General features: G+C 33.1%; 4 protein-coding genes across 5 annotated transcripts; 2 read left to right on the top strand and 2 right to left on the bottom strand.

The window, feature by feature from the left end:
- The first annotated feature begins 4,769 nt into the window (after positions 1 to 4,769).
- LOC100788188 (pentatricopeptide repeat-containing protein At5g50390, chloroplastic) lies at positions 4,770 to 7,288 on the top strand. The gene has a single exon (XM_003531419.5). The coding sequence runs from the start codon at positions 5,033 to 5,035 to the stop codon at positions 7,106 to 7,108; it is 2,076 nt and encodes a 691-aa protein (XP_003531467.1). The 5' UTR covers positions 4,770 to 5,032; the 3' UTR covers positions 7,109 to 7,288.
- A 1,292-nt stretch (positions 7,289 to 8,580) lies between these two features.
- On the bottom strand, positions 8,581 to 11,322 carry LOC100787657 (mediator of RNA polymerase II transcription subunit 22a). Its single transcript, XM_003531418.5, has 3 exons — positions 10,977 to 11,322; positions 9,398 to 9,463; positions 8,581 to 8,970 (listed from the first exon to the last, which is right to left on the bottom strand). The coding sequence occupies exons 1-3, from the start codon at positions 11,145 to 11,147 to the stop codon at positions 8,731 to 8,733; spliced, it is 477 nt and encodes a 158-aa protein (XP_003531466.1). The 5' UTR covers positions 11,148 to 11,322; the 3' UTR covers positions 8,581 to 8,730.
- Positions 11,323 to 12,510: 1,188 nt separating this feature from the next.
- LOC100306509 (uncharacterized) lies at positions 12,511 to 15,508 on the top strand. Its single transcript, NM_001249150.2, is given in 4 exon segments — positions 12,511 to 12,729; positions 13,633 to 13,773; positions 14,429 to 14,497; positions 15,206 to 15,508. Coding segments are annotated over 4 exon segments (507 nt in total). The 5' UTR covers positions 12,511 to 12,552; the 3' UTR covers positions 15,326 to 15,508.
- A 2,605-nt stretch (positions 15,509 to 18,113) lies between these two features.
- LOC100787121 (ATP-citrate synthase alpha chain protein 1) lies at positions 18,114 to 23,143 on the bottom strand. Of its 2 annotated transcripts, none has more exons than XM_003531417.5 (13): positions 22,952 to 23,143; positions 22,604 to 22,753; positions 21,173 to 21,349; positions 20,889 to 21,050; positions 20,701 to 20,781; positions 20,495 to 20,546; positions 20,258 to 20,372; positions 20,041 to 20,122; positions 19,682 to 19,777; positions 19,058 to 19,159; positions 18,768 to 18,884; positions 18,560 to 18,676; positions 18,114 to 18,451 (listed from the first exon to the last, which is right to left on the bottom strand). In XM_003531417.5, exons 2-13 carry the CDS (start codon positions 22,700 to 22,702, stop codon positions 18,380 to 18,382), a joined length of 1,272 nt encoding a protein of 423 aa, XP_003531465.1. In that variant the 5' UTR covers positions 22,703 to 22,753; positions 22,952 to 23,143; the 3' UTR covers positions 18,114 to 18,379. The 2 variants fall into 2 exon arrangements, with proteins under 2 accessions (XP_003531465.1, XP_006585382.1); XM_006585319.4 differs by having other exon boundaries at positions 22,604 to 22,812; positions 22,952 to 23,141.
- Between the last annotated feature and the right edge of the window lie 1,097 nt (positions 23,144 to 24,240).

Genomic DNA, 24,240 nt, shown 5'->3' with positions numbered 1-24,240 from the left:
GAGGTCAACCAACAAATGTAATAGGTGAATTACTGACTGATCCCCAGTTCAGTTTTAAAAACCAAACTGAAGAACAATTCAGTTCAGTTTTTATAAAGAATGGTTTGGTTCTTTCAGTCCAGTTTGATGCAGTTCAACACCAGTTTGGTTAAGTTCAGTTAATTTTGAACAGCCCTATCACAGACCATGCTGAAACTGAGACATAATTATTTGGAATTATTTACCTCTTGTAGTTGATTCCATATACCTTAACGTAATGAGTAGACCTGTTTTACTCCCCCCCTGCATATTTCTTGGCTTTTACAGAAATCAATGAGTTGAAAATACAAGCATATTTTGTTTCCATGATCTGAGTTGTCTTAGGTGTTGAAGTTGCTGATATTTTCCTAGAGGCCATTGAGGTATAATTAATTGCAGCTTTTTCAAAGACTAATAGACTATGGTTTACTTTGGTGGTAGTATTTAAGTTCATTGATGGTAAATCTGTTTTGGGGTTCACTTGTTGCTAACAATCAAAGCTTGTCGTGGCACTTTTTATTGTAGACTATCAAGCCTTACCTCGTTATTGCTTGCTGAAACTCTGAGGGATTTACTTCATTGAGGCTGAAGCAATGATCTTTGACCAGTGACCACCAAAGAGAATGAGCTAATACCTCACCTACAATCTCGTTAGAGTATGAATCAGATTTTGAAGTTGCCTTTTTTTTTTATAAGTTTGTTGGGCAGGTCCTTTTTTTTATCCATAAGAATTAAACTGGGTACCGAGAGATCTATAATACTCACACACCTTACTCAACTAACTAAAGTAAATCCCGTTAGTGGCATGTCATGTTTTAATATTTTTTAGAATGGTTAAACTTGTGCATGTAGCTGTTCCCTTTTTTTATACGAGGGCTAAACTTTTATACTTGCTTAAGTTTGAGATTCAAGAGTGAGATTTTAGAATCAACATGATCCATTCTCTTGATTTCAAAAGGAGATTCCAAGTGATATGGGTGTCTGTATTATCACATTACAAAGGAGATAAATGAGAAAACTTGATTTGATGTACAAAAATCTCTAGGAGACCATGTGTTGATTGGCATAACAACTTTTGTTAGGATCCATCCAATGCGTGGCATGATATCTAATAAAATGCTGATAACATCCAAATTTTTTTTAGTTCCTGCCAAACACATGCAGTGTAATCTTTGGAACTGTTTGGTAAGGTTGGATTGATTTTGCATTCTCACTATGTTAATCAAATTAATCCTGATATGTTACATACATTGCATGTGGTGAAAATTAATTGGACATGTGCATCACGTGTTACATATGTTATAACTAAACTAACCATTATGTACACCTATGAGTATGTTGAGCATTTGCATGATTTTTTTTATAGAGGTTATTGAGTTTACTATTTTGTTCTTATTTTTAGTTTCTTAAAAGAATTTTGTCCTTACTTTTAATCCCACGAAAAAAAAGTTAAAGGACTGAAAATAACAATAAAAAATTGAGAGACTAAATATAAAAATCATAAAAATTTAATAACTAAAAAAACATTAAATCCAAAGTTATCTTAACTTATGAAAATTACTAACGATTCATATAGATATTTTTAGCCCTTTTTTAACAACATTCTTATTAAAAATTATTGAAATAAGTTTTTTCAACATATTTCAATTTGTTGGATTTGACTCCTTTAGCGTGTGGGGACACATTTTAAAGGATAAAATTCATTTACAATCATTGTTTTGTTTTTAAAAGAAAATTTACATTCATTGATTAGAAAATCAATAGTTGAGAATTGTGACAAAATCGAGTTCATAGATAACAAAATTTGAAGTTTATTACAATCTTGATCCTAGATTTTCTATTTAATGATTACTATTAATTGCACTTTTTTCTCTAAAGTGTGTTGAATTCACTTTAGAGGAGTCAAATCCTAATTTGCTGCAAGTAAAAATTTAGAGTTTAATTTTTATGTATTTTAGTGTAAATGATTTTACAGTATCAATCAATTCAATAAAAAATTATTGTTATAATATAAAATTAAAATTTATTATTAATTAAAATCATAAAAAATAAATAAAATTAATTATTTGAATATTTTTAAAATTTTGAAGGAATAAGATTAAAGGCAATGAAATTTATTAATATTATATTATAATAAAAAATATAAATTATTTAAGAGCAATTATAATATTGTTTTCTAACATTCATCATGTGCATAAAATATTTATTGTTAATTATGAAATTATGTGTTTAGTTAATTTTAATAGAAAATCAAATAATGCATATAGGGCCAAAGAAATATTATACATTTTTTAATTTAAAATTTTCAATTTTGAAAAAATAATGTAGATAAAGTTAAAAAGTTTATGTTAAATATTTGGAGGAAAAATTATGTCGCTCATAATAATTATATCCAACTCAAACAGAGTTAATTCAAATGAAAGATATTTGTGGTTTGAAAAAAAAATATTTTCTAAAATTAATTTCAAAAGGATATTATGTAAACAATTATTTTATCATGTAAAGTTTATTAAGTTTTAAAAATTGTTCCCCAAAATAGTGTTTTAAAACGGGAAGGAAAAAAAAAACAGAAACATCTAAAGATGTTTCCATTATCATTTCTTATGACACTAAATGTATTAAAATATCTTATGTTGATGGTGTATTTCTGCCTTTGTGAAACTTTGTTTTCAAATTAATAGTTTTTTTTAGGAGAATTTTCAAATTAGCTAGATATATGACTTCATTCAAAATGACTAAAACATAAAGTGTGGAAAACGTAAGTATCAAATGATGAGTAATTAAATGAAGTTATAAAAAATGATTAATTAAATTTAAAAATTGATGTAGTGTCATTCAATTACGCAAATCATAATTTTTATAACTTTTCTAATAGTAATTATAAAAATTAATAAACTTAAAATATATTATAATTTTTTTGAAAGGCAAAATTGTATTATATATATGATTGTAGCAAAAGCTACATGCACAAGGTGTGCATATACAAAAGATGTAACAATCTAAGTTAAATGTATTTCAAAAAGTCAATCCAATATATATATATATATCAGAAGGTTTTCACAGCTTCTTACACAACCGGATTTAAGTACCAATTTGATATGGAAATGAAATGACATTTCATACGCTTGTATAGTAGCCATTGCCATGTAATAAAGCGTATGAACTCAAAAACTTCAGCAACCTTGACAGCTTGTTGACGAAAAGCGCGTTTGTTTTTTGCGTTCCAAATGCTCCACATTTTTGCATGCCAAATCACATGGCTGCATTTGTTTTTTGTCCTTCCAGAAATCTGGTGATCAAATTGTTCATACAGCTGAGCTGGTTCAGCAGGTATAACAAAGTTCACATTTAACCAATTGAAAATTGCCTTCAAAATCTGAGAGGCGATTTCACAGCTTAGAAATAAGTGATTCCTCGTTTCTAAATTGCTGCCACATAAAGAGCATGCATTTACTATATTCTAAATGTGGATGTTTCTCCTTTGCAATTGATCGCAAGTTGGCAGCTTGTTCCACAATAGTCTCCAAGAGAATGTCAACACTTTGGTTGGTGTTTCACACACCCAAAATTTCTTTAAAATGTGACATATCTCCTGGTGCTCCTCTTCCAACACGGTGGCTTGTAAATGGTTGAATGCAGAAGCCACAGTAGATTGATTCCCACTCGGCTTCCATACCCAACCATCCTCATCAATGCTGAATTGCAATGTTGAGCGAAGTTCACTTTCCGGCTGCAGCAATAGCTCTTCTTCCCACAAAAATAATTGGAGGCGCCAAACCCATCTGCAAGAAATTCTATTGATGTTTGGTTGGATAACCTCTGCTACTTTGGCTTCCTTGTTGTTGGCTACTTGATAGAGCCTTTGATATTGTCTATACAGCGGTTGCCGATCACACCATGAATGTTCCCCAAATAAGGTATTCTGGCCATTTCCCAACTTCCTTGTGATGCAATCTTCGAAACCAGACAAAGCATTTGGAGGGTTGATTGCTTTTTGTAAGTCTTTCCACCATTGGGAAGATTGGGTTGACAGATTTGCAGAACTCCTTGAATAATTGGGTCAATAATCACTCTATATAGTTTTTGGATTGGTCATCCATTTGACTTGGGATGACCTAACCTGACTGATTAATTTGCGATAAATCCGATAACTCAGACTAATTATTGATTCATTAGATCAATTACTAGTTCATTGATTAGATCACTAATCCATTGATTAAACTACTAATTCACTATTCACCCAGATTCATAAATTTGCTTCACACCCAGATTATCCTTTTTCTTTGAAACATACTTTTTTTACATCAAATCATATTGTAAAATTATTTAGGTGCAGTTTTACTTTTTTTTTCTCTCAATTTCTTAAGATACTTTAAAAAAAATTCTAATGAGTCATAATGGATTAAATAAATTTTTAATATCTTATCTACATTTTAAGTTTGAATCTCATCTCTTAATTTTTAAAAATCTATTCTAATCCTTACGGTTTATCTATTCAATCAAATTATCCTTATGTCAGTTATTTTAAACTAACAGTGTTAGTGTTAATTTTGTTTGATGCGACATCTGTCACAATCTATCGTGTGTCACCAAATTGATGAGATAAACAATAAGAAGGAAATTATTCTGACGTAACATGGAAATTCTATTTTAGTATCTAAGAATCGAAAACACATAAAAATAATTCGTTTTTAACAGTAAACCTAAAATATAAATAAAAAAACAAATTTCTACTTTAGCATCTCAGAATCGAAAACACATAAAAATCTTGCAGTCTTGCACCAATAGTGGATGTTCCAGAATTTCCTACTCCTACTTCCAAGTAACTAACTACCAAACCAAACTGAGCGGAAACTCCAATGTTCCTGATGCAGACTCGTTCCAATTCCCATTCTCACTTTCTCCCATTCTTCACTTTCACATTCAAATTCCCTTCTTCTGTTATTCACTATGATGAATAGGAGCCCCTATTCTCATTCTCGTACTCCTATATTGACCACAATTGTTATTGCCAATGGAAATTGCACTTTCCCCTCACAAATCCCAAACCTCTCTTCTGGGTTCTTCCTTTCCCGGGAATCTTTCCTCTTTGGGGTGTTGTTTTGCGTCAAAGATGAGATTTTTGTGCAACCCATTTTCCCGGATTTGTTGTTCCTCCTCCATGGATCAAAAGCTGAAACCCAAACCAAAGAAAGTTGAGTACATGGAAAGGAATGTTCCAGTTTTGGAAGACACCCAGATCAGGAAAACGTCCCCTTCTGGACTCTGTAGTCAGATAGAAAAGTTGGTTGTGTGTAATAGGCACCGGGAGGCAATGGAGTTGTTTGAAATTTTGGAACTTGAACATGATGGTTATGGTGTGGGTGCTAGCACTTATGATGCTTTGGTGAGTGCTTGTGTCGGTTTGAGATCGATTAGAGGTGTTAAGAGGGTGTTCAATTACATGATTAATAGTGGATTTGAGCCTGATTTGTATGTGATGAACAGGGTTTTGTTCATGCATGTGAAATGTGGTCTCATGCTTGATGCGCGCAAGCTGTTTGATGAAATGCCGGAGAAAGACGTGGCTTCGTGGATGACTATGGTTGGTGGGCTTGTGGACACTGGGAATTTCTCAGAAGCTTTTAGGTTGTTTTTGTGTATGTGGAAGGAGTTTAATGATGGAAGGTCTCGTACATTCGCCACCATGATTCGGGCATCGGCTGGATTGGGTCTTGTTCAGGTGGGAAAGCAAATTCATTCGTGTGCTTTGAAAAGAGGGGTCGGCGATGATCATTTTGTGTCTTGTGCACTGATTGATATGTACAGCAAGTGCGGTAGCATTGAAGATGCTCATTGTGTATTTGATCAAATGCCGGAGAAGACAACTGTAGGATGGAATTCCATTATTGCTAGCTATGCACTCCATGGTTATAGTGAGGAAGCTCTTAGTTTATACTTTGAAATGCGCGATAGTGGCACTACAGTAGATCATTTTACAATTTCAATAGTGATACGAATTTGTGCTAGATTGGCATCATTAGAACATGCAAAACAAGCTCATGCTGCTCTGGTTCGTCACGGTTTTGCCACTGATATAGTGGCGAACACAGCACTTGTAGACTTCTATAGCAAATGGGGTAGAATGGAAGATGCCCGGCATGTTTTCAACAGGATGCGCCACAAGAATGTTATATCTTGGAATGCATTGATTGCTGGATATGGCAACCATGGTCAGGGACAAGAGGCTGTAGAAATGTTTGAGCAGATGCTTCAAGAAGGGGTGACTCCTACCCATGTCACTTTTCTTGCTGTCTTATCTGCTTGTAGCTATTCAGGATTATCACAAAGAGGTTGGGAGATTTTTTACTCTATGAAGAGAGATCACAAGGTTAAGCCCAGAGCAATGCATTATGCGTGTATGATTGAACTATTAGGTCGTGAGAGCTTATTAGATGAGGCTTATGCACTAATAAGAACTGCTCCTTTCAAACCAACAGCAAACATGTGGGCAGCATTGCTAACAGCGTGCAGAATGCACAAGAATTTAGAGCTGGGGAAGTTAGCAGCCGAAAAACTTTACGGGATGGAGCCTGAAAAGCTGTGTAATTATATAGTGCTTCTGAATCTATACAACAGTTCTGGTAAATTGAAGGAAGCTGCTGGCATTTTACAGACCTTGAAGAAGAAAGGTTTGAGAATGCTTCCAGCATGTAGCTGGGTTGAAGTCAAGAAACAGCCATATGCCTTCCTTTGTGGCGACAAATCTCACTCCCAAACAAAAGAAATATATCAAAAAGTGGACAACCTGATGGTTGAGATATGTAAGCATGGTTATGCTGAGGAGAATGAAACTTTGCTTCCTGATGTGGATGAAGAGGAACAGCGCATTCTAAAATACCATAGTGAAAAGCTGGCCATAGCTTTTGGACTCATCAACACTCCACATTGGACCCCTCTGCAAATTACTCAGGGCCATCGTGTGTGTGGTGATTGCCACAGTGCAATTAAACTTATAGCCATGGTTACAGGACGAGAAATTGTGGTAAGAGATGCTAGTAGATTTCACCATTTTAGAAACGGTAGTTGTTCTTGTGGTGATTATTGGTGATGACTGATGACAAAATTGTTTCTTTCAAGTCACAAACCTATAAACTGAGTGGCTTGTTGTTAGCTTAGCTCACTTCCTCTCCTTGCCCCCTACCTTAGCTACAGTTTTGATTAGGATACAATTTTGTAATACATGCAATTTATTTTTGTGATCCATTAATAAAACTCCTATTTTCTTCTAGCACTTTGCATTCTTTTATCATGTTTATTTTGTGGCAATTATTGGTTTGGTTTGCTGAAAGGCTTGAAGGTGTAATTTCATTGTGCTAAGTTTAATTTTTATTGACTATTAAAAAGAAATTATGTTTAGGATTTTTTATTATAAAACTTAATAAACTTACCATACATAAAAATATATGAAAATATAACAATTCCCAAAACTGCAAGTGCATTTATAATAAATTCTTGCGTTTTTGTTTTTCTTTTAATCGGATAACATCTTCAAACTCCTAAAACTTAAAATACAGTCTACAGTCAATATTGCCGTATCATGTGAATGTAACTGATGCCACAAACAGCAATACATGCATATCAAAAACAGCTATGAACTTCTGTCACGTTCGATACTCTCACACAAAGCAGGTAAACAAGACGCAAACATGTCAAAGCTTAGATAGAGTGTGACGTTTGCCAAATTGTGAAAATTTGGCGAGAAAATGTCAAATTGTGAAAAAAAAATAGACACCAAGAGAGCTTTCTTTTCTTTTTTCAATGCTCTCTTTCTCATATGGGTTAGTAGTATGTTTGGTGGCTAAGTGGTAGAATATCATGGTATGAACCACAAAATAATTATTTGTCACTTCCAAAAATCCTGATGAGTTCAACTCATCACCAATTCAAACACACTAAAATTTTTAGAGTATATGTGTTGTAAACTTTAACAATTTAGTATATGCAAGAATCAATTTGATCTAGAGACGTTATCACGAATCAAAATTAAAGTTTTTAAAGTTAGGAGATTAAACTGAAACTGAAAATAACATAAAAAAATCAAAATAATATTTTAACATATATTACATAAGATTTTTATGATTAAAAAAATGTAATTATCAAAATCCCCTTATTATATATTGTCAATATTGATACGTGGATAGGGAGTGTACGTATATAAAAAATTTTACGGAGTAAAATTTGTTCCCACCACCACATGGGAATCCAACTTTCCCACGCCTATTCTTAGGAATAAAATCCAACTATAACATGAGAAATATTATTATCCTTCTAACAAATCTGAATTTTTAAAAAAAAAACCTGAAAATAAATATCCCAACCTTCGTATTCTCATAAATGCAATTAGATAACTTAACAAAATATGTACCAAAAAATATAAAAATGTCCCCTTTTATTCTATCCCATCTTATTATATCCTAACCACCAAACATGTCTTAAACGATTTCAGATAACAGAAATTTGTTACAACAGCCACATCATTTGAAATTCCTTGCTTATCAATAATTATAATCATGCTTTCCATTTCCTCGGTAAAGAAATAACAGTTTCTACTTCTTAATCCTAATCCAAACAAGGATATTACAACGATTTTAAACCAAAAAAAAACCTATTACACTAAAAAAAGCATAATCCATCAAGTGATAAGTGCTCATTGCATCGATAGATTCTTAACTATGGCTGCAGGTTTTGCATAGTCTTCAGTGCAGAAGAAGAATAATGAGATTCAAGTTCTTTTAGGCTAGCAGCAGCTTCCTCCCCTACTCTGGATAATGTGTGATCTGTTTTTTCTGCCAGCTGATTAAATTCAATCCTTCTTTGTTCTACATGATCATTAAGAGAGGCAAATCCTGAAAATATTGCAGTTTGCTTAAGCTCTGACACCAACTTCAATAGAGAATCAGCTGCCTGGACCTGTGTAATCAATCAATATAAAAAATGAAAAAAAGAAAAGAAAAGAACTCAACAACCTTAAAATCCAATGCTAAACCTTGTCAGCCCAACCATACTTAACAAGACTTGCAGAACAATGGAGAGAAAGCTATTGTGGCATTTGAACGAAATAATTTAATATAAATTGAATACAGAAATATATAAATTATAATTCAATTAACTATAAGCATGAACTATATAATCCACATAAAAGAGCTAAAATTGCCAGGTGTAATATTTCCAGTGTTGTCAGACACAATCTATCACTCCAATAGGCGGTAAGGAACTGACAAGCAAACTTCTCTTCACAGAAACCCTTAAAAAATTTGCATAAAATTCAAGCAAAAAACAATATATCTTTGTGCAAATGCTTGTTCAGAAGCACAAGAATCAACAAAACTGCACTTACCATCCTAGCAGCACGCATCTCCATCATAAAAGCTTCCTGTGAATTTCTAACTAGTGGATCATTTACCTGCAAGAATGTAAGATTGTAAGTAAACAAATTACAAGTAGAAACTTAACATTATGCACATAATTTTAGTATGTTAGGATATTGCAGACATTTCCAATTGTCCACCCTGGGATCAGAACTGGGATTAGACCAACTTAAAAAGCTAAATCATCCATAATCCAAGTATCCCCATGTATGCATAGTGGCTCTTAACTGTCCACTTGGAACACACCAGTGCGACAATGAGCAGGAAAGAATGGATGTATATTGACTATCAAAGAAGAGAAGGTTCATCTTCACCAACAATATCCAAAGGAGAAGATGTGAACACCAACTATTAACCATGTTTGAGAACAAGAAACTAATCAATTGGAACTAGTAAATTGGAAGAGACTACATTCTCCTTTTTCTTGGAGTCACAAAAACTAAGAAAAGGTATAAGAAAGAGTAAATTGGAAGAGACTACACTCAGGCCATCTTTATCTTAAAATTATAATTGAAATTTGAAACATACACAATTTTCTATTTCCAAGATTAACCAACTCAGAAGAAATCTGACATTGTCAGTTTCAATAGATTATGTTTATCTTATCTCTAAATTCCATTCCAACCTCCTAGTATCCCTACTTAGGCCAGTGGCAGGCACCAGACAGGGATACAATCATAACAGGTCCTCAATGCAAATGGAAATGGCATCACCAAAGTTACTTTAAGATAGTTTTTTTCATAGAAGCCTCTCCCATTATGAAGACTTGGTCCTTTTGCCATGCCTTAACGGCAACTTCCCATTATTCCAGCCTCTCAACGAATAAGAATATGTTCAGACTTCAGATAGGCATTTGAGACAACCAAACACACAGTTGAGAGTACCAAACACAATTTGCCCAAAAAAAGAAAAAACATTGATGATTTTATCAAACCAAACTTTTCTTTGATCCTAAGAGCATGTTAGACAAGAAGCAAAACAACACAGCTTTTGTGTTGAGTTGAGAAAATTTTACTACAAATTTCAACATAAATCACATCACTAAAAATTCATTTTCAACCAAAATCAATTTTGCAAAATTAAGATCATCTAAAATTAATTCCGTAAATGTTAACCCAAATTCACACCAACACAACAGCAACCAAAAACATCTAATGATTTCTCACCTTAATTGGTTCTATAAGACAAATCATTTCAAATTATTTCTCACTACAGTTGATTCTATTAATTAGACAAATTGTTTCGCTCATCTCAGTGTCGTCCCTCACTGTCTTCTTCCTTCAAACCAAGGTTCTAAGGTTTTCAGCCACAATGTCAAGGTTTTCGGGGTCTCTACTCTCTACAACAGTAAGCAACCACAATTCTTGCTACATCAGTTGTCTCTACTCTCTACATCAATTATATGGTGTCACAGTAGGTGTGTGGTTGATTCTATTTGAATACGCAATCAAAACCGCAATTTCACAAAACACCAGATCAATAGAATCCAAAAGTGAGTGAGCGAGACAATGGAAATGCAGAAAAAAAAAGTTAATTAAATAAATATACCCTTGCAACGTTGACAAGGTGGCTGAAATTGTCGACGATGTTGGCGATATCGCCTTCGACTCTTTGCACCAGAGTCTTCCGCTTCTGCGCCGCCGCCGCCGCCGCAGCCGCAGTGGGCCCGCTTCCGGCGCCAGCGCCGCCCCCTAATCCTCCGGCTGCACCTTTGTTCATTCTCAATTGTTACTCACTGCTAATTCTCAGATGCTGGAAAAAAAAAATGAAGTAAGGTGTCTCTAGTATTTGGAATTCGTGGGATTCAGAAGATGGAAAACCGGTGAAAAGGTGCGTAGCGTAGCATGGAAAGGAACTTACTTTTAAAAAGGAAAATGTTTCATAGAAACCTACGTGTTTGACAGAGAAATTTTTTTATGATTCATGTTTTTTGAAAATCAATAAAAATCTATTAGGTTCACCATAGGTAATATTTAGATAATTTTTTTTAAAATCGAAAAGTTATATAATATTTTTATCATTTAATTTAATGTAATAAAATTAATATCATTTTTTATTATAGTAAAAAAAATAAAATTAAACTTACGTAAATAAGATTTATTTAACATTTATCCTTTGTTTGGTGAGAGTAAAAAAGAAAAAAAAATGTGAAGAGAAATTTTCAAAAAAAAAAATGAAAATCTACATTTTCTCTTCTTTTTATTTTTTTTTCTCTTTTTCTCTAATTCATTTCTATACAACCAAACACTCCTATGCTCTGACCATATCTTTGGGGAGTATTTTGTACTGCAATTTGGTGGAGGAACTTTAGGGAAAATGTATCAGGTAGCTCTTGAAGCATGTGTGCAAGCTGGAAATGAAGGATGCCATTTTGCCCCTGAAAGTAATGAAATTATCCCTGAGTTTAGCAAATGGAGTCTTGAATTAGTTGCTGCTTCTGAAATATGGAAGGAGATCAAATTTGAAAAGCAAGGGATGCAGAGAATTTATTGCAATGAAACTCTACCCAATTTTTTCATAAAAGAATTGAATCCAATACAATACTACAATATAAAGATACTTATTATATATATATTAGTTTTGTTTCGTATTGGAATAGAAACGTAATAAGCAGATCAGATTTTACTAAAAAAGTTATTTCAATTTTTAAGCAAAAACGGCTATTTCCTTTTTTATGTGAATTTCACATAGGAAGGTTGTTATTTTTTTAACTTTTTTTCTATTTCTATATTAAATTTATATTTTTTATTTTTAGATTTGGGTAATTTTTTATAAGTTTTTAGTTTAAAATTAGAATATAATTAAATTATATATTTAAAGAATTTTTATAATAAATTATAAATAATTAAAACCTAATAATAATCAAATTTCTTATATTTAAAATAAAAAATATAGTTTTAATGAAATATTAATATTTCATTAATATTATATTTTATATTTTATTCGTTTTGTTTTTTGGATTGTATTCTTTTACAATAATATTGCCAATAGTGTATGAAATAAATATAATCCGACCGTGAATAACAAGAAAGGTCAAGTCAAAACAATAAATCCAAAGAACCCCATCTCGGCATTTCGGATTGCACAACAATACAGTCACAGAAACAGAGAAAAAACAAAGAAAATGGATGCAGAAACGGAGTCTCCGGCGCCGGAAACATCGCCGGCGGTGATCCACCCGGCAGTGGCACCAATCTCCTACCTTCTGGGCACATGGAGAGGCCAAGGAGAAGGAGGCTTCCCCACTATCAATTCCTTCTCCTATGGCGAAGAGCTTCACTTCTCACATTCCCCCAACAAGGTTTACCTCTCTCTTTCTGCATAAACACTATCTGGGTCTCTCAAAGTTCTCTCTTTTATTACTGGGTTTTGTTTTGTTTAGAGTTTTCTTTTTTCTAGACCACCTTCACCAAGACAATTCTTTTGGAGGCGAATAAGATTGCCATAAGCGAAAAAGTTCTCCCTCCAAATATTCAGCTTAGCTGTAATCCGAGACCTCTGGATAAGCTGGAAAAACCATGCCAGTTGATTCACATGTTCGGTGATTTTTAGAGTTTAATTTTGATGCACCAAAAGTATATGGCTGTCAATGAATTAAAAATTATTCCACCACCTAATGCGGATCAACTAGCAATGAGTTGTTTCAGTTTAACTAGTAATCTAGAGTTCGAGTTTGGATATGCAGCTGTGTTAAGGGAGAGTTTTGTCACTCAGTGATACTAACCAACTCGAGCAAGATTGCTTTCCAAGGATGTTACCTTTGGTCTTTAGCAAAGAAAACTTAAAAAACTATCCAAACACACGATGTTTTAAATTAATTATTACAAAAATGTAAATGATTTCTAATTGAGAAAAAAAGGTTATGCAGTGACAGTGCAAAATAGTTCTATATTGTCATCTGATTACAAATTATCATGTATGGTAAGTTTGTTGACTTTTACAAACCAGCGGGTGATTGGATGACAGTGGAAAACTGTTTTGCACCATCTGTGCATCACTATTAAACCTTTTCTAATTATATGACAACGAACAATTGGATTACACTCTTAGTGTTTTTCAATTACTTTCTTTTTTTTAATCATTTATGATGATATATGCTGAGGACTTCAGTTTAACTCCTCAAGTCTCTCTTTTTCTTTATGTGTGTGAGATTGTGCACTGATTTTGTTTATTTGGTTTGGTTGTGTGTGTGAAATGGGTGTAGCCCGTGATAGGGTACACTCAGAAGACATGGAAACTCAGCTCTGGAGAGCCTATGCATGCTGAGAGTGGATACTGGCGTCCTAAACCTGATGGCACTATTGAAGTTGTGATTGCTCAAAGCAATGGTCTTGTGGAAGTTCAGGTACTATTTGCCAATTTGATTTGGTTTTGTGTCATGGATACACTGTTTGACCAATTGGCTTCATGTGTCTCTATAATCTTTATGCTAGAGGAATGGTGGGTTTGGAAGCTCCATGGACTCTTAATTACTATAACTCTGTTTAAATTTGCAGACAGCTCAATTTGAATAAAAAAGTTCATGCCCTGATTTGATTTTGATAAGTATTACCCTTTGATCTGGCCTAACTCCTTGAATTTTTCCTTACTTGTCAAACTACAACAAGCACATCTCTATTATTTTCTATTTACTACAAATAAGCTCCTATGGCAAAAAAGTTCATCCCTTGCTACATTTTTATTCCCAATTTTCCTAACATTGTATGCAATCCATTGTTGTCAGCTGTTTGCAAGAGTGATATAGCACTTGCATAAATTTCTTTCTATATTCAATGATTTATAAGTTATATAAAGCGTTACGTTTATTTTGTTATGTTAAGATATTCTTCCAAATATTGGCTGGATTTATAGTTTTCTTCCTTATTGAATTGTTTAGACATAAAGATCTTGCTTATTTCATTGTTTTTAGGTCCATGAAGCAAGTTATTTTCCTGTTTTTCATTTTTGATTCCCTTTGCCATTTTCTGCTACTAAAGTGCTACTTGATATTGTGCCAACAGAAAGGAACATACAGCGCTGAAGAGAAAGTGATACAGCTTCAGAGTGAAATAGTGGGGAACGCTTCTAAGGTAATCCAAATTGGTCTTTCCCAAAAGCAACAATACTAATGTCTCATGCTTATAATTGTGTTGTTCACATTCATTACATTCTGATAGTGATTGAATGGCTGCCTTTAGGTTACACTTCAAAAACAACCATCTTAGTAAGATATCTTAATAAGGTGTCTTATGATATAATGAATGTGTCAAAAAAATTGTATAATGGATATTTTATATTTTTTTGAAATGTTCTTTTATCATCATATGTGAGGTTATGGTTGCTACAAACAGAAAGCCAACAGAACTTTAGAGAGCAGGTGTAGGGGACTGTAGACTTTTGAACATTTGGTAGATGAAGAAGTTATTCAATATGTTTTTCAGTTTACTTGGATTTTAATTAAGTTGATAAATCATTGGTTTCTTATAATACCTCATTTTGTTTTTTACTTGGCCAAAAGTTTTACGTGATATTATCATATTACCATGCTCATTCGTATCATTGCTTTTTTTATTTCTCCCACTAAATCATATGTTTTATTTACCATAGGAAATAATTTCTCTGCCATACTTATCTCTATACCCTATGGTAAAACAATTTAGATATCCACTTCAGATTAAGGAAACAACCTTACTACCAACCTTACAACCTTACTACCAGCTTTACTACAATATTGAGATATCATTTCTCGCTCTTTCTGTGGTACCTAAATGTTTTATGCACTGATTGCATTCACACAGGTTAAAGAGATAAGAAGATGTTTCCAGCTGGTTGATGGGAATCTTTGTTATGACGTTCAGATGGCTACCAATAAAATAACTCTTCAACCACACTTGAAAGCGTCACTGAAGAAGCTCTAAAGCAAACATCTTCCCCAATTACTTGCAGAAGGATGTACATCAGTAATATGGAGCCATCCAATGTGACTCTTTTTTAACAACAATTTAGGTCACCTTGGTAATTTTCTGTTAATTAGCAAAATGATCTCCTTTACAACAACCTATATGCAAGGTTCTGTCTGACATGTTCACAAGTCTTTTATACAAGGTCTTCAAGACCTAATGTTTGAAGAACCTGACATGACATAGTTTTATTGGAAACAACCAAGCTGGAAAAATTGTGCTTCTCCTATTCATTTATAATATATGCTTGATTTTAACTTCTTTATTTGAAGCTATTGTGGTGCAATAATTACAGGTAGCATTTGATGTTATGCTCAAAGTGAAATTATGTTTTTACCATCTAATATTTTTTATGAACCTGCAAAAGGAATTACTCATCCTAACCCTCAAACTTCTCTATGCTGTTATAAACCTTTTAGTTTACTTTTAGAAGAGCAATCTTCACCATCGAGGTTATAGAGCCAGAAATTTTCAATTGAGTGACAAAAGCAGTATTTGCTTGGAGTGTAAAACCTCACTCTTGTAGTTGCTGAAGAGATAATCAGGTTCATTGTTGTATTTATCTATGAAGGTATATAAATGGAAAACTGGTTATCATTTCACAAACGGGGCTATGTGTGTATTTATATTTTCTAATTCTGGGGTTGTAAGATAATAGATATAGCCACGTATCGATTACTATGTAACATATAATGCAGAAGAAAATGCTAGAAAATAAAGATTTTATCAACAAAAGTTTTATGTAACATATGAAAAATTCAAAAGGTTGACATAATGGTGTAACTCTGTTGTGTTCTCATAAGTGAGAACGATTTATTTAACGAAAGAATCGTGATCAATTTTTACTGTGTAAAATTCTCTTAGATCAATGAAAGTCATAAACCGTGAACGGGATTAATCTCTGACCTAGTGGGTTAGTGGACACTTATGGTTTTTAATCCAGGACTAAAAAAAATATAATGCATCAAAAAAAAATTCCAAAATGGATCAATCGAAGACCTTTTTGTTTGGAACATATTTGAAAACAACACAATAAGGTGAGAACAAAAACTATAACGAATTAAGCATGCAAATCACATATATGATGAATTTGGATTAACTTCTAGCTTATGATATTTTTCTTAATTTTAAAATCTTAAGACAAGATCACCGAGACTTTTAAGACAAGAATGTCAAGCTCTGCTAGGTTCATAAGCACTTTTCAGTGTGTATGTTAATTTTAAATTACATAAGAAGTTTGATTTATTTTTGTTTCCTTAATTTATTTTATTTTCATCTCCTACAAATACTTATGAGAAAGTTCATCTAAATCAACTCATTCAATTTTACTTCAAGAACAGAACATTGGTTTCTATTACATTCCATCAACTTGTAAAGCTTCTATCATCATTGTGTTGGTAACCTTGTCCTTATGGCCAGGAACGTGGGCAAATGGGCAAACTTTACATGCTATTCTACGATTCAAATCTCACTTAACATTACCTTATGGCCAGGAACGTATAAGTCATGATGACCCCAACGAGAATTAGTACCACGCCTCATTACTGAAAGGTAGACAATAGACAACAATCCAGAATCTGGAGAAACATTAGTGTTTATCATATTTGAAACTTCTTGTACACATTTTATAATTTGATTATTTTTAAAGCTTTGCCATAAGGGTTTTGTGGGTACCAACCAATATTTTCCTCAAATTAACTCAAGCATGCTTTATTTTCTCTTCAGAGAAGTCATAAAAAGCTTTAGTTTTTATAAATGACAACAAAGTGAACCAAAAAAAATATAAATCAAATGACAACTTAAATGAACAAATCGAGAAATGGTCCAAGTTTTATAGATTATTGGTGAACCTTCTACAGTTTGGTTCATTAATGCTAAAGCTTGATTCTGTTTTAAAAGGTAAACTATGTTATGTTGTTTATGATGGTGCTGCATTGTTGATTGCTCTCTTGTTGCTAAATTGTTCTCTAATAAACATTAGTGCTGTATTGTTGATTGCTCTCTTGTTGCTAAATTGTTCTCTAATGTTTATTAGAGAACAATTTAGCAACAAGAGAGCAATCAACAATGCAGCACCACACAATTGTTATGCTAAAGTCAGACATAACAATTTAGCAATATCACCTGATTTCTTTCTGACTTCAAAATCCTTTTCCAACAATTGTTATGTCTTATATGATAATGCTAAATTCTGCCATGCCGTATTTATAATTATGATGAATTTTAAACTCTATCATGAACGTGTGGTGAAATGTCTCTTGGAAATGAATCTGCCTCTTGATATATTTTATAGACTCGAGAGGCAATCACATGCACATTTTTCCCAAAGCAATTGAATTTGTACAATTTCATACTCCTTTGTGCTTCATAATATTTGTCGTCATAAGTATTTTTTTTACTCATGCTAAGAAAAACTAATATATTGATAAAAAAATAATAATAATTTTACAAAATTAACCTTATCATCATTAATTCTTTTATAATTTTTGTGACCCATCATTAATATAACAGTAAAAGATATATGTAACCAGTAATTAATATTGTATTGAAAAATTAAAATAATTAATTAATATTGTATTGAAAAATTAAAATAATTATTTTTAGACTTATTTTTTGTTCTTACACCACAAATATTATGAAAAGGAGGGAGTGCATAAATATTATTGAAAGACCCTTTTAAACCGAATTTTTAAATTCCCATGAAGTGGAAAGAAAATCAATTTACTTGCTGAAAGTAAAGCCGAGAGCCATGAAATTCCAGCTTGACATAACATAAAACAATTACACATTCCAGTTTATTGTGCCAAGACTGTACTATCAGAATTCTAGACGATACAAAACCCTCTTGACCACTTTATTGGATGACTAAATGACTGTTTTATAACATCCTATGCTCTAACTCACCAAAGTTACCAATTCTGAGAGTTGGAAAGGGAACCAAGAATCAACAATCACTTCAAACTAGCCATGAAAAATACATGTAAAAAAAGGGATTGGCCTAAGAATGGATAATTAAGCAGCAGCAGTGATGCATTGGATTGCCTGTTTGCATATACCAGTCATTGTTGCCTCAGGTCCATAAACCTGTAAAGAGACCAAATACTAGATCAGAGAAAGTTCCTAAAGAAAATTGAGCATCGGTTTAGATGGTTTGTTAATACAATCAATAAAGGAATCAGTTAGTTATATAACCTCGATAGGAATGCCAATCTCCTCTCCAAGTGCCCTCATTTTTGCTAGACCCTTCTGGTAGTTGGGACCTCCTCTCCTCACGTAGATGTGCATCTTTGCTTCTTTTAGCTTTTGTTCCTGGTTTGTAATAGGGTCAACAATCAATTAACTCTAATATAAGCAAATTAATACGATATTATAGAGCAAAGCTTCATGATGATAGGCTCACCTTCTCCTTCAGAGCACGAATTATGCCACTGAACGTAGCAGCAACATCAGTAAAGTTAGCTATTCCCCCACCTATCACAAGGGCTCGCTTTTGGCCATCAGGATTTGAAGTTGCACACTGCAAAAGAGATTGTCATAGAGATAAAGAATCACTATATCATGTTTCAAAAGTAGCATGCATTTGATAAGCTATTTTCACACACTCTAAACGAGAAATGGCTGATCGCATAAAGCAAAAATAGTTTATCCATAAATATGCCAACAATGATGTTTGAGATAAGAATCGATTACATCAATCACAACTCTGGCATACTGCAAGACCTCATCTTCCTTGGGTGCACCACTATATTCTGCATAGTTTCCAAGCTCAGGAGCATAACCGAGATCCCCTACCTGTTTTAATAAATTAGTATGTAAGAAGTATGTTGCTTAATTTTATTTTTTTTTGGAAGGCAAAGATAATTTATATTAGAATAGATAAAGTACCAGAGGTACTACAAGGTACAACTAATAAGATCCTGTAAGATCAGGAGTAGAAAACACCCTACACAAATCAACACCCTACCAAACAGGAAACATTAGCTAAAGACTATAGACATTGCTGAAGACCAGCAATGGAAAGGAACCTTGTAGTCCCTTTCCCAACCCCTCAGCCAAGTCCATAAAAGGAATAAAGTGCTATCTGTCAGCCTAGTGATATCAAAGGATTGATTATGGAATATCATATCATTCCTGAGTCTCCAAATTGAATTTGTAACTGCTATCCACCACATTTTCCATCTTCTGTTAGAAACCTTTGATGCTGCTGAAGAATAGTGCTGAAGAAAATCACCCCTCAGCCAAGTATGTTGCTTAATGTTACAAGAGATTGGAAATTAGCAAGGAATTTAACTTTTAAGGTAATAGGAAACACACCGTATCAGCATAGATGACACTAGCACCTCCCCCAGCTACCATTGTCCAAATTCGGCCCATTGGGTTTAATACTGTGAATTTCAAAGATGCACTTGTCTGGGAACAGAAAATAAACACAAACATCATAAGCGTATATGTAAAAGAATTTATAGCGCCATGATTACTAGAAGCAATAAAATTGTGATTGATAAGAGATTAGTACAGGGAGTTCAATTGACCCTGAAGATCTGCAGAGCATGCATTAACAGTTAACAGTATTTGCTAATGAAGAAAAAGTGATTAAGATCTGAAGCTCATGGACAAAGTTATAAATGAATTGAATCTGATTGAAGATACACGACAAAAGTATATCTTTTTACCTTTTCATCTAATCCATGAACAAAAGCCTCTGTAGTACTCATAACCCTTCCAAATGGCAATGGAAATTCAATGTTTCCCCATCTGCAAATATTAATAACATGCATGGTTTATAAATTCTTTTACTATGAAACATTATTCAGTTATACATGATGAATTAGAGATATGATATTCATCCTTCAAATAATAGTTGATATTATTTTGAGGGAAGAAACACACTTCTTGAAGTTCTTGAAAGCAGCAGTATCATCAAGCTCGCCTCTCATGTCCAGAGGATAAGGCTTTCCATTGACCAAAGTGAAAGGATTCATCTCCAAGAAAGTAAAATCCAGATCTAACATGAGGAAAAAAAATAGGAAAAAAATATGTTTAAAACTTTAAATTTAAATGCTACAATCAATGAAGTTGTCTTCTAAAGCACATCTAATGCTAGTAAATGCATATTTTGTAATATACCTTGAAATAGAGCGAAAATCACCTTTAGAAATCCCTCAATTTCTCCCTTGATCTGTAAGCATGAATGAAGTACTTTTAAATAATTGAAACAAAGTGTCCTCTAACAAAAGAGCATGTGATATTCAATCCCATGGTTCTACTGAATAATTAAAAAAGAAACAAAGTTAACTTATTCAGAAAATAACATATTAGTAAAATTATCATACCTCTAAGGGAAGGGTTGCAACAAGTGGGGCAATACTCTCTGATGTAAGAGACACTCCTGTTGGCATAAATACAGTCTTGACCTGAAATATGAACAAAACACTTTGTAGCTTATGGGAATTACGAGGAAGTATGAGCAGAATTTACTTCAAGTAATATTTGTAAGGTCAAAAAGTATGAATTTTGGCACCTTATCCCAATTCTCCTCAATTTCAATTCCTCCACATTCAGAAAAGCTTATACTATTCCCTAGTCTCTCTGAGACAATGTTAAGGTAAAACTCCTCATTGTGAGGGATAAAAGGTTCAACTATGAAAGTTGTTATAGGTCCTTTGCATCCACCCATCTCAACCTACATCATAGTGAAAAGAAATATGAGCAAACACTTAAGGTAGATATGAAGTACAAAGAAAAAGTGATTATGAAAAGGGAAAAACAATTTAAGGTTTGGAGGGACAGAGGAGAGAAAAGCACCTCTTTGCCAAGACGCTCTTTCACAAAAGAATCAACTTCTGCCAAATCCAGATTCAAGGCAACCAAACCACTTTTGCCACGCTTACCAAATAGCATGTCAGGTTTCACAACCAATTTTGAAGATAAAAGCCAGGGTTCCTTCTCTGTTAGCTCATTGAAATCGGTGGATTCTGTAACCTAGGAAATAAAACACACAACAAAATTATTATTCGAGTTACATAAGCATGCTGCACTGGCTGACTAGTAAGATACAAATTTGAACTTTTCCACATATCAGTTATACATCATATAGTCTTGCACAGCTTAGAGCAGTGATTCAATTGTTTTATTGAAGACACACCATATCAACTGGATAAACAATTTTTTTCGACAGAGGTTCAGATTAGATCTATTCAAGTATAAACTTTTGCACATAATTTGTACAAGGCACACCATAAGATGATATCAATCATATCATGTCCTGTTTAAATTTACTCATTCAGGAAAACAAACCAAATACAATAATAACATTGTTTACAGTAAGCCAGTAAGCTGCAAGATTTGAAGATTGTTATCTGACTAATGCAATGCAATGAGATGACAGATAGAACAAAGAAAGACTTGGAAGTACGATCCCTTGAGTCATGCACCAGATTTTAATAGCTATCATGATCTAGGACAAAATCCAAATGGTGTTTGAGATATCAAATAGGCTTCAAATAAACACAGGGTCCTATATCAAGAAAAAGATAACGAAGCTCAATGTGTGATCCAATGTGAGTCAAGAAACAATTTTTTAAAGTACAAGATTCACAACCAAGCCAACACAAGAAACAGTTTTGAAATCTACTTTAACCCACAACATAGAGAGCACAACTTTCACACTCCTCACTCCCTCAATTAGACATTCTCGATATTCTCTCTCCTCTATTCCTCAATTAGCTCAAAAAAATCTGTCTCAACTATCACAGACTACCCTTCTTTTATTTTTATCTCTATATTTGATCTTCTTAACACGGTCTCTGATCTACCGTCCTTTATTTCTATCTCTAAATTGAATATCAATATTTTTTTAAAATAAAATGCCAATAGTTAAAAATAACCTTGTATCACAATTTAAATTATTCTTGTATAGACTAAAATACTAGTTCAAATATAGTAGGCTGATAGCAATTTACAGACTAAAACACTAGTTAACCCAAAGGATTGTCGTAGTCCTCGTTCTATTTACATGAGTGGGATGAAAGCAATCTATTTAGCGGGAGAACCCGCATTCGGTCTCCACCATGTGCAAGAACTTCCTTAGGCCAACGGCAGCCATGCATTGCGAGTAGAATTAGTCTCTGATCCAGTGGGTTGAAGGACACCCGTAGTCTCAGACTCAAGACCAAAAAAAAAAAAACTGAAACACTAGGTAAAATTAAGTAATAACCCCATGATGAGAATGCTTACTTGTGCGGACTTGATGGGCAAGTCCTGGCCAGAGAGTCTCTTAAAGTGCTCCTTCAACAATCTCTTGGAGTCATACTCTCTGATCTTCTTGCGTGCCATTGCTTCTTACAAACTCACCACCAAAAACACACACAAAAAAAAAGTTCTTCCCTTCAACACAAAACAAAGAAAAACCCAGATCAAATCAGCTTCTGGGGCCCTCAGAATTCCTATCAAAATCAGATTTTTAGCATAATCACGTGCAATGCAACAAAATCACGCAGGAGAAAAATGAACATGAAAACAAATGCTGCAACAACAGATTGAAATGGGAAGGAACTCTAGAGAGAGAGGGGGCAATGCAGTTACCGTTGGAGAGAGAAACGGAACAATGGAGAAGAAGGTTGGAGATTGGTGGATCCAATGGTGGGTGTGTATTGCGTTAGTACGTTGCTGGTGGCATCATGGTATATATATATAACATAACATAAGCTTTGGAGAAAGAACAAAGAAACAGAAAAACAAGGGGTACTGTATTTTGAATAATTTAACGTTGAATACTTTATTTAACATAACATTGATTTTATTTATTACTTTTTAAGAACTCGTGCATCGCACGGTATGGTGGGGGGAGGGGGCATGTACAAAAATACAACAACACTGTTTAGGCAATTGCCTCTTCATTTTATTTTGTTTTTAATTTTACTTTAGTCGCTTAAATTTAAAAATTATTAGTTTAGTCTCTTTACACTAAAGGTTTAATATATCATTAGATCCTGAACTATTCTCTGAATTAAAATAAAATGTAAATAAGTCATTAATCTTTTACAAGTTTGTTTCAGTAAAAAAAAATCTTTTACAACTTTTATAATTGAGTATTTAAAGTTAGTAAAACTGTCACAAAATTGTTATTTTTTTCGGTTTTAAGTCCTATAGATCTAATTTCGAAAATTATAGAAAATTAAGAACTTAACTATAAATTTTTAATTCAGAGACTTAATTAAAAAAATCAAAATTGATAAGGAAGTACTAATACATTAAACTTATATTTACTCTTAGTAAATTTACATTTGATGTGCGTCTCTCTCATTGTAAGCATGAAGAAAGAACAAAGGAAACAGTAAAATGAGGGATAGGTTGGATATTGCAAATAATATTGTCACGTTTCATGATCAAAAAAGAGAAAAATATTGTCACGTTTGTTAACCCGTGGATCGCATGGGATGGGATGCATGGGCGATGTACTATATTAGAACAATATATTTTTTTTTATTACTAAAAATTTGTGTAAATTGAATTTAAGATAAATTTATTAAGATAAGAATGTGTCTCAAGACTGAAAAAGCACTTATATTATATATGTACTTATAGCGAAAAATAAAACTTATATTTTTTGAAATATGAATATGTTTTTTAGCAACTAAAATAATATATTTTGTGTCATTTATAAATAATTATTCAAATTTGACAATAATTCTTACTCGAGATGAAACTGATAATAATGATTTTCTTACTATCGAGTAAGAGTCGGTTGGTCAGGGATGATTTTAACCAAAGTTGAGTTTTATAAGCACTTCCTATAACTTTGTTAAAATTCCGTAGAAAGAATTTTACCGTTTTTAGTAGTATTAAAATGAATAGGATAGATCATATCCAAC

This window comes from Glycine max, chromosome 8 (assembly GCF_000004515.6).
Source record: "Glycine max cultivar Williams 82 chromosome 8, Glycine_max_v4.0, whole genome shotgun sequence".
Classification (NCBI taxonomy): Eukaryota; Viridiplantae; Streptophyta; class Magnoliopsida; order Fabales; family Fabaceae; genus Glycine; species Glycine max.
The sequence above is the reverse complement of the archived record's forward strand: the minus strand, read 5'-3'. Positions and strand labels throughout refer to the sequence as shown.

Coding starts and splice junctions, on each gene's coding strand:
- LOC100787657 (XM_003531418.5), bottom strand. CDS start 11,147: ATGAACAAAGGTGCAGCCGGAGGATTAGGGGGCGGCGCTGGCGCCGGA. Junction 9,464..10,976: donor ACCTTGTCAACGTTGCAAGG/GTATATTTATTT, acceptor ACATTCTTGCAG/GTAAATGATCCACTAGTTAG. Junction 8,971..9,397: donor AGATGCGTGCTGCTAGGATG/GTAAGTGCAGTT, acceptor TTGATTACACAG/GTCCAGGCAGCTGATTCTCT.
- LOC100787121 (XM_003531417.5), bottom strand. CDS start 22,702: ATGGCACGCAAGAAGATCAGAGAGTATGACTCCAAGAGATTGTTGAAG. Junction 21,051..21,172: donor AAGAGCGTCTTGGCAAAGAG/GTGCTTTTCTCT, acceptor ACTATGATGTAG/GTTGAGATGGGTGGATGCAA. Junction 20,123..20,257: donor GCTTTCAAGAACTTCAAGAA/GTGTGTTTCTTC, acceptor TAATATTTGCAG/ATGGGGAAACATTGAATTTC.
- LOC100788188 (XM_003531419.5), top strand. CDS start 5,033: ATGGAAATTGCACTTTCCCCTCACAAATCCCAAACCTCTCTTCTGGGT.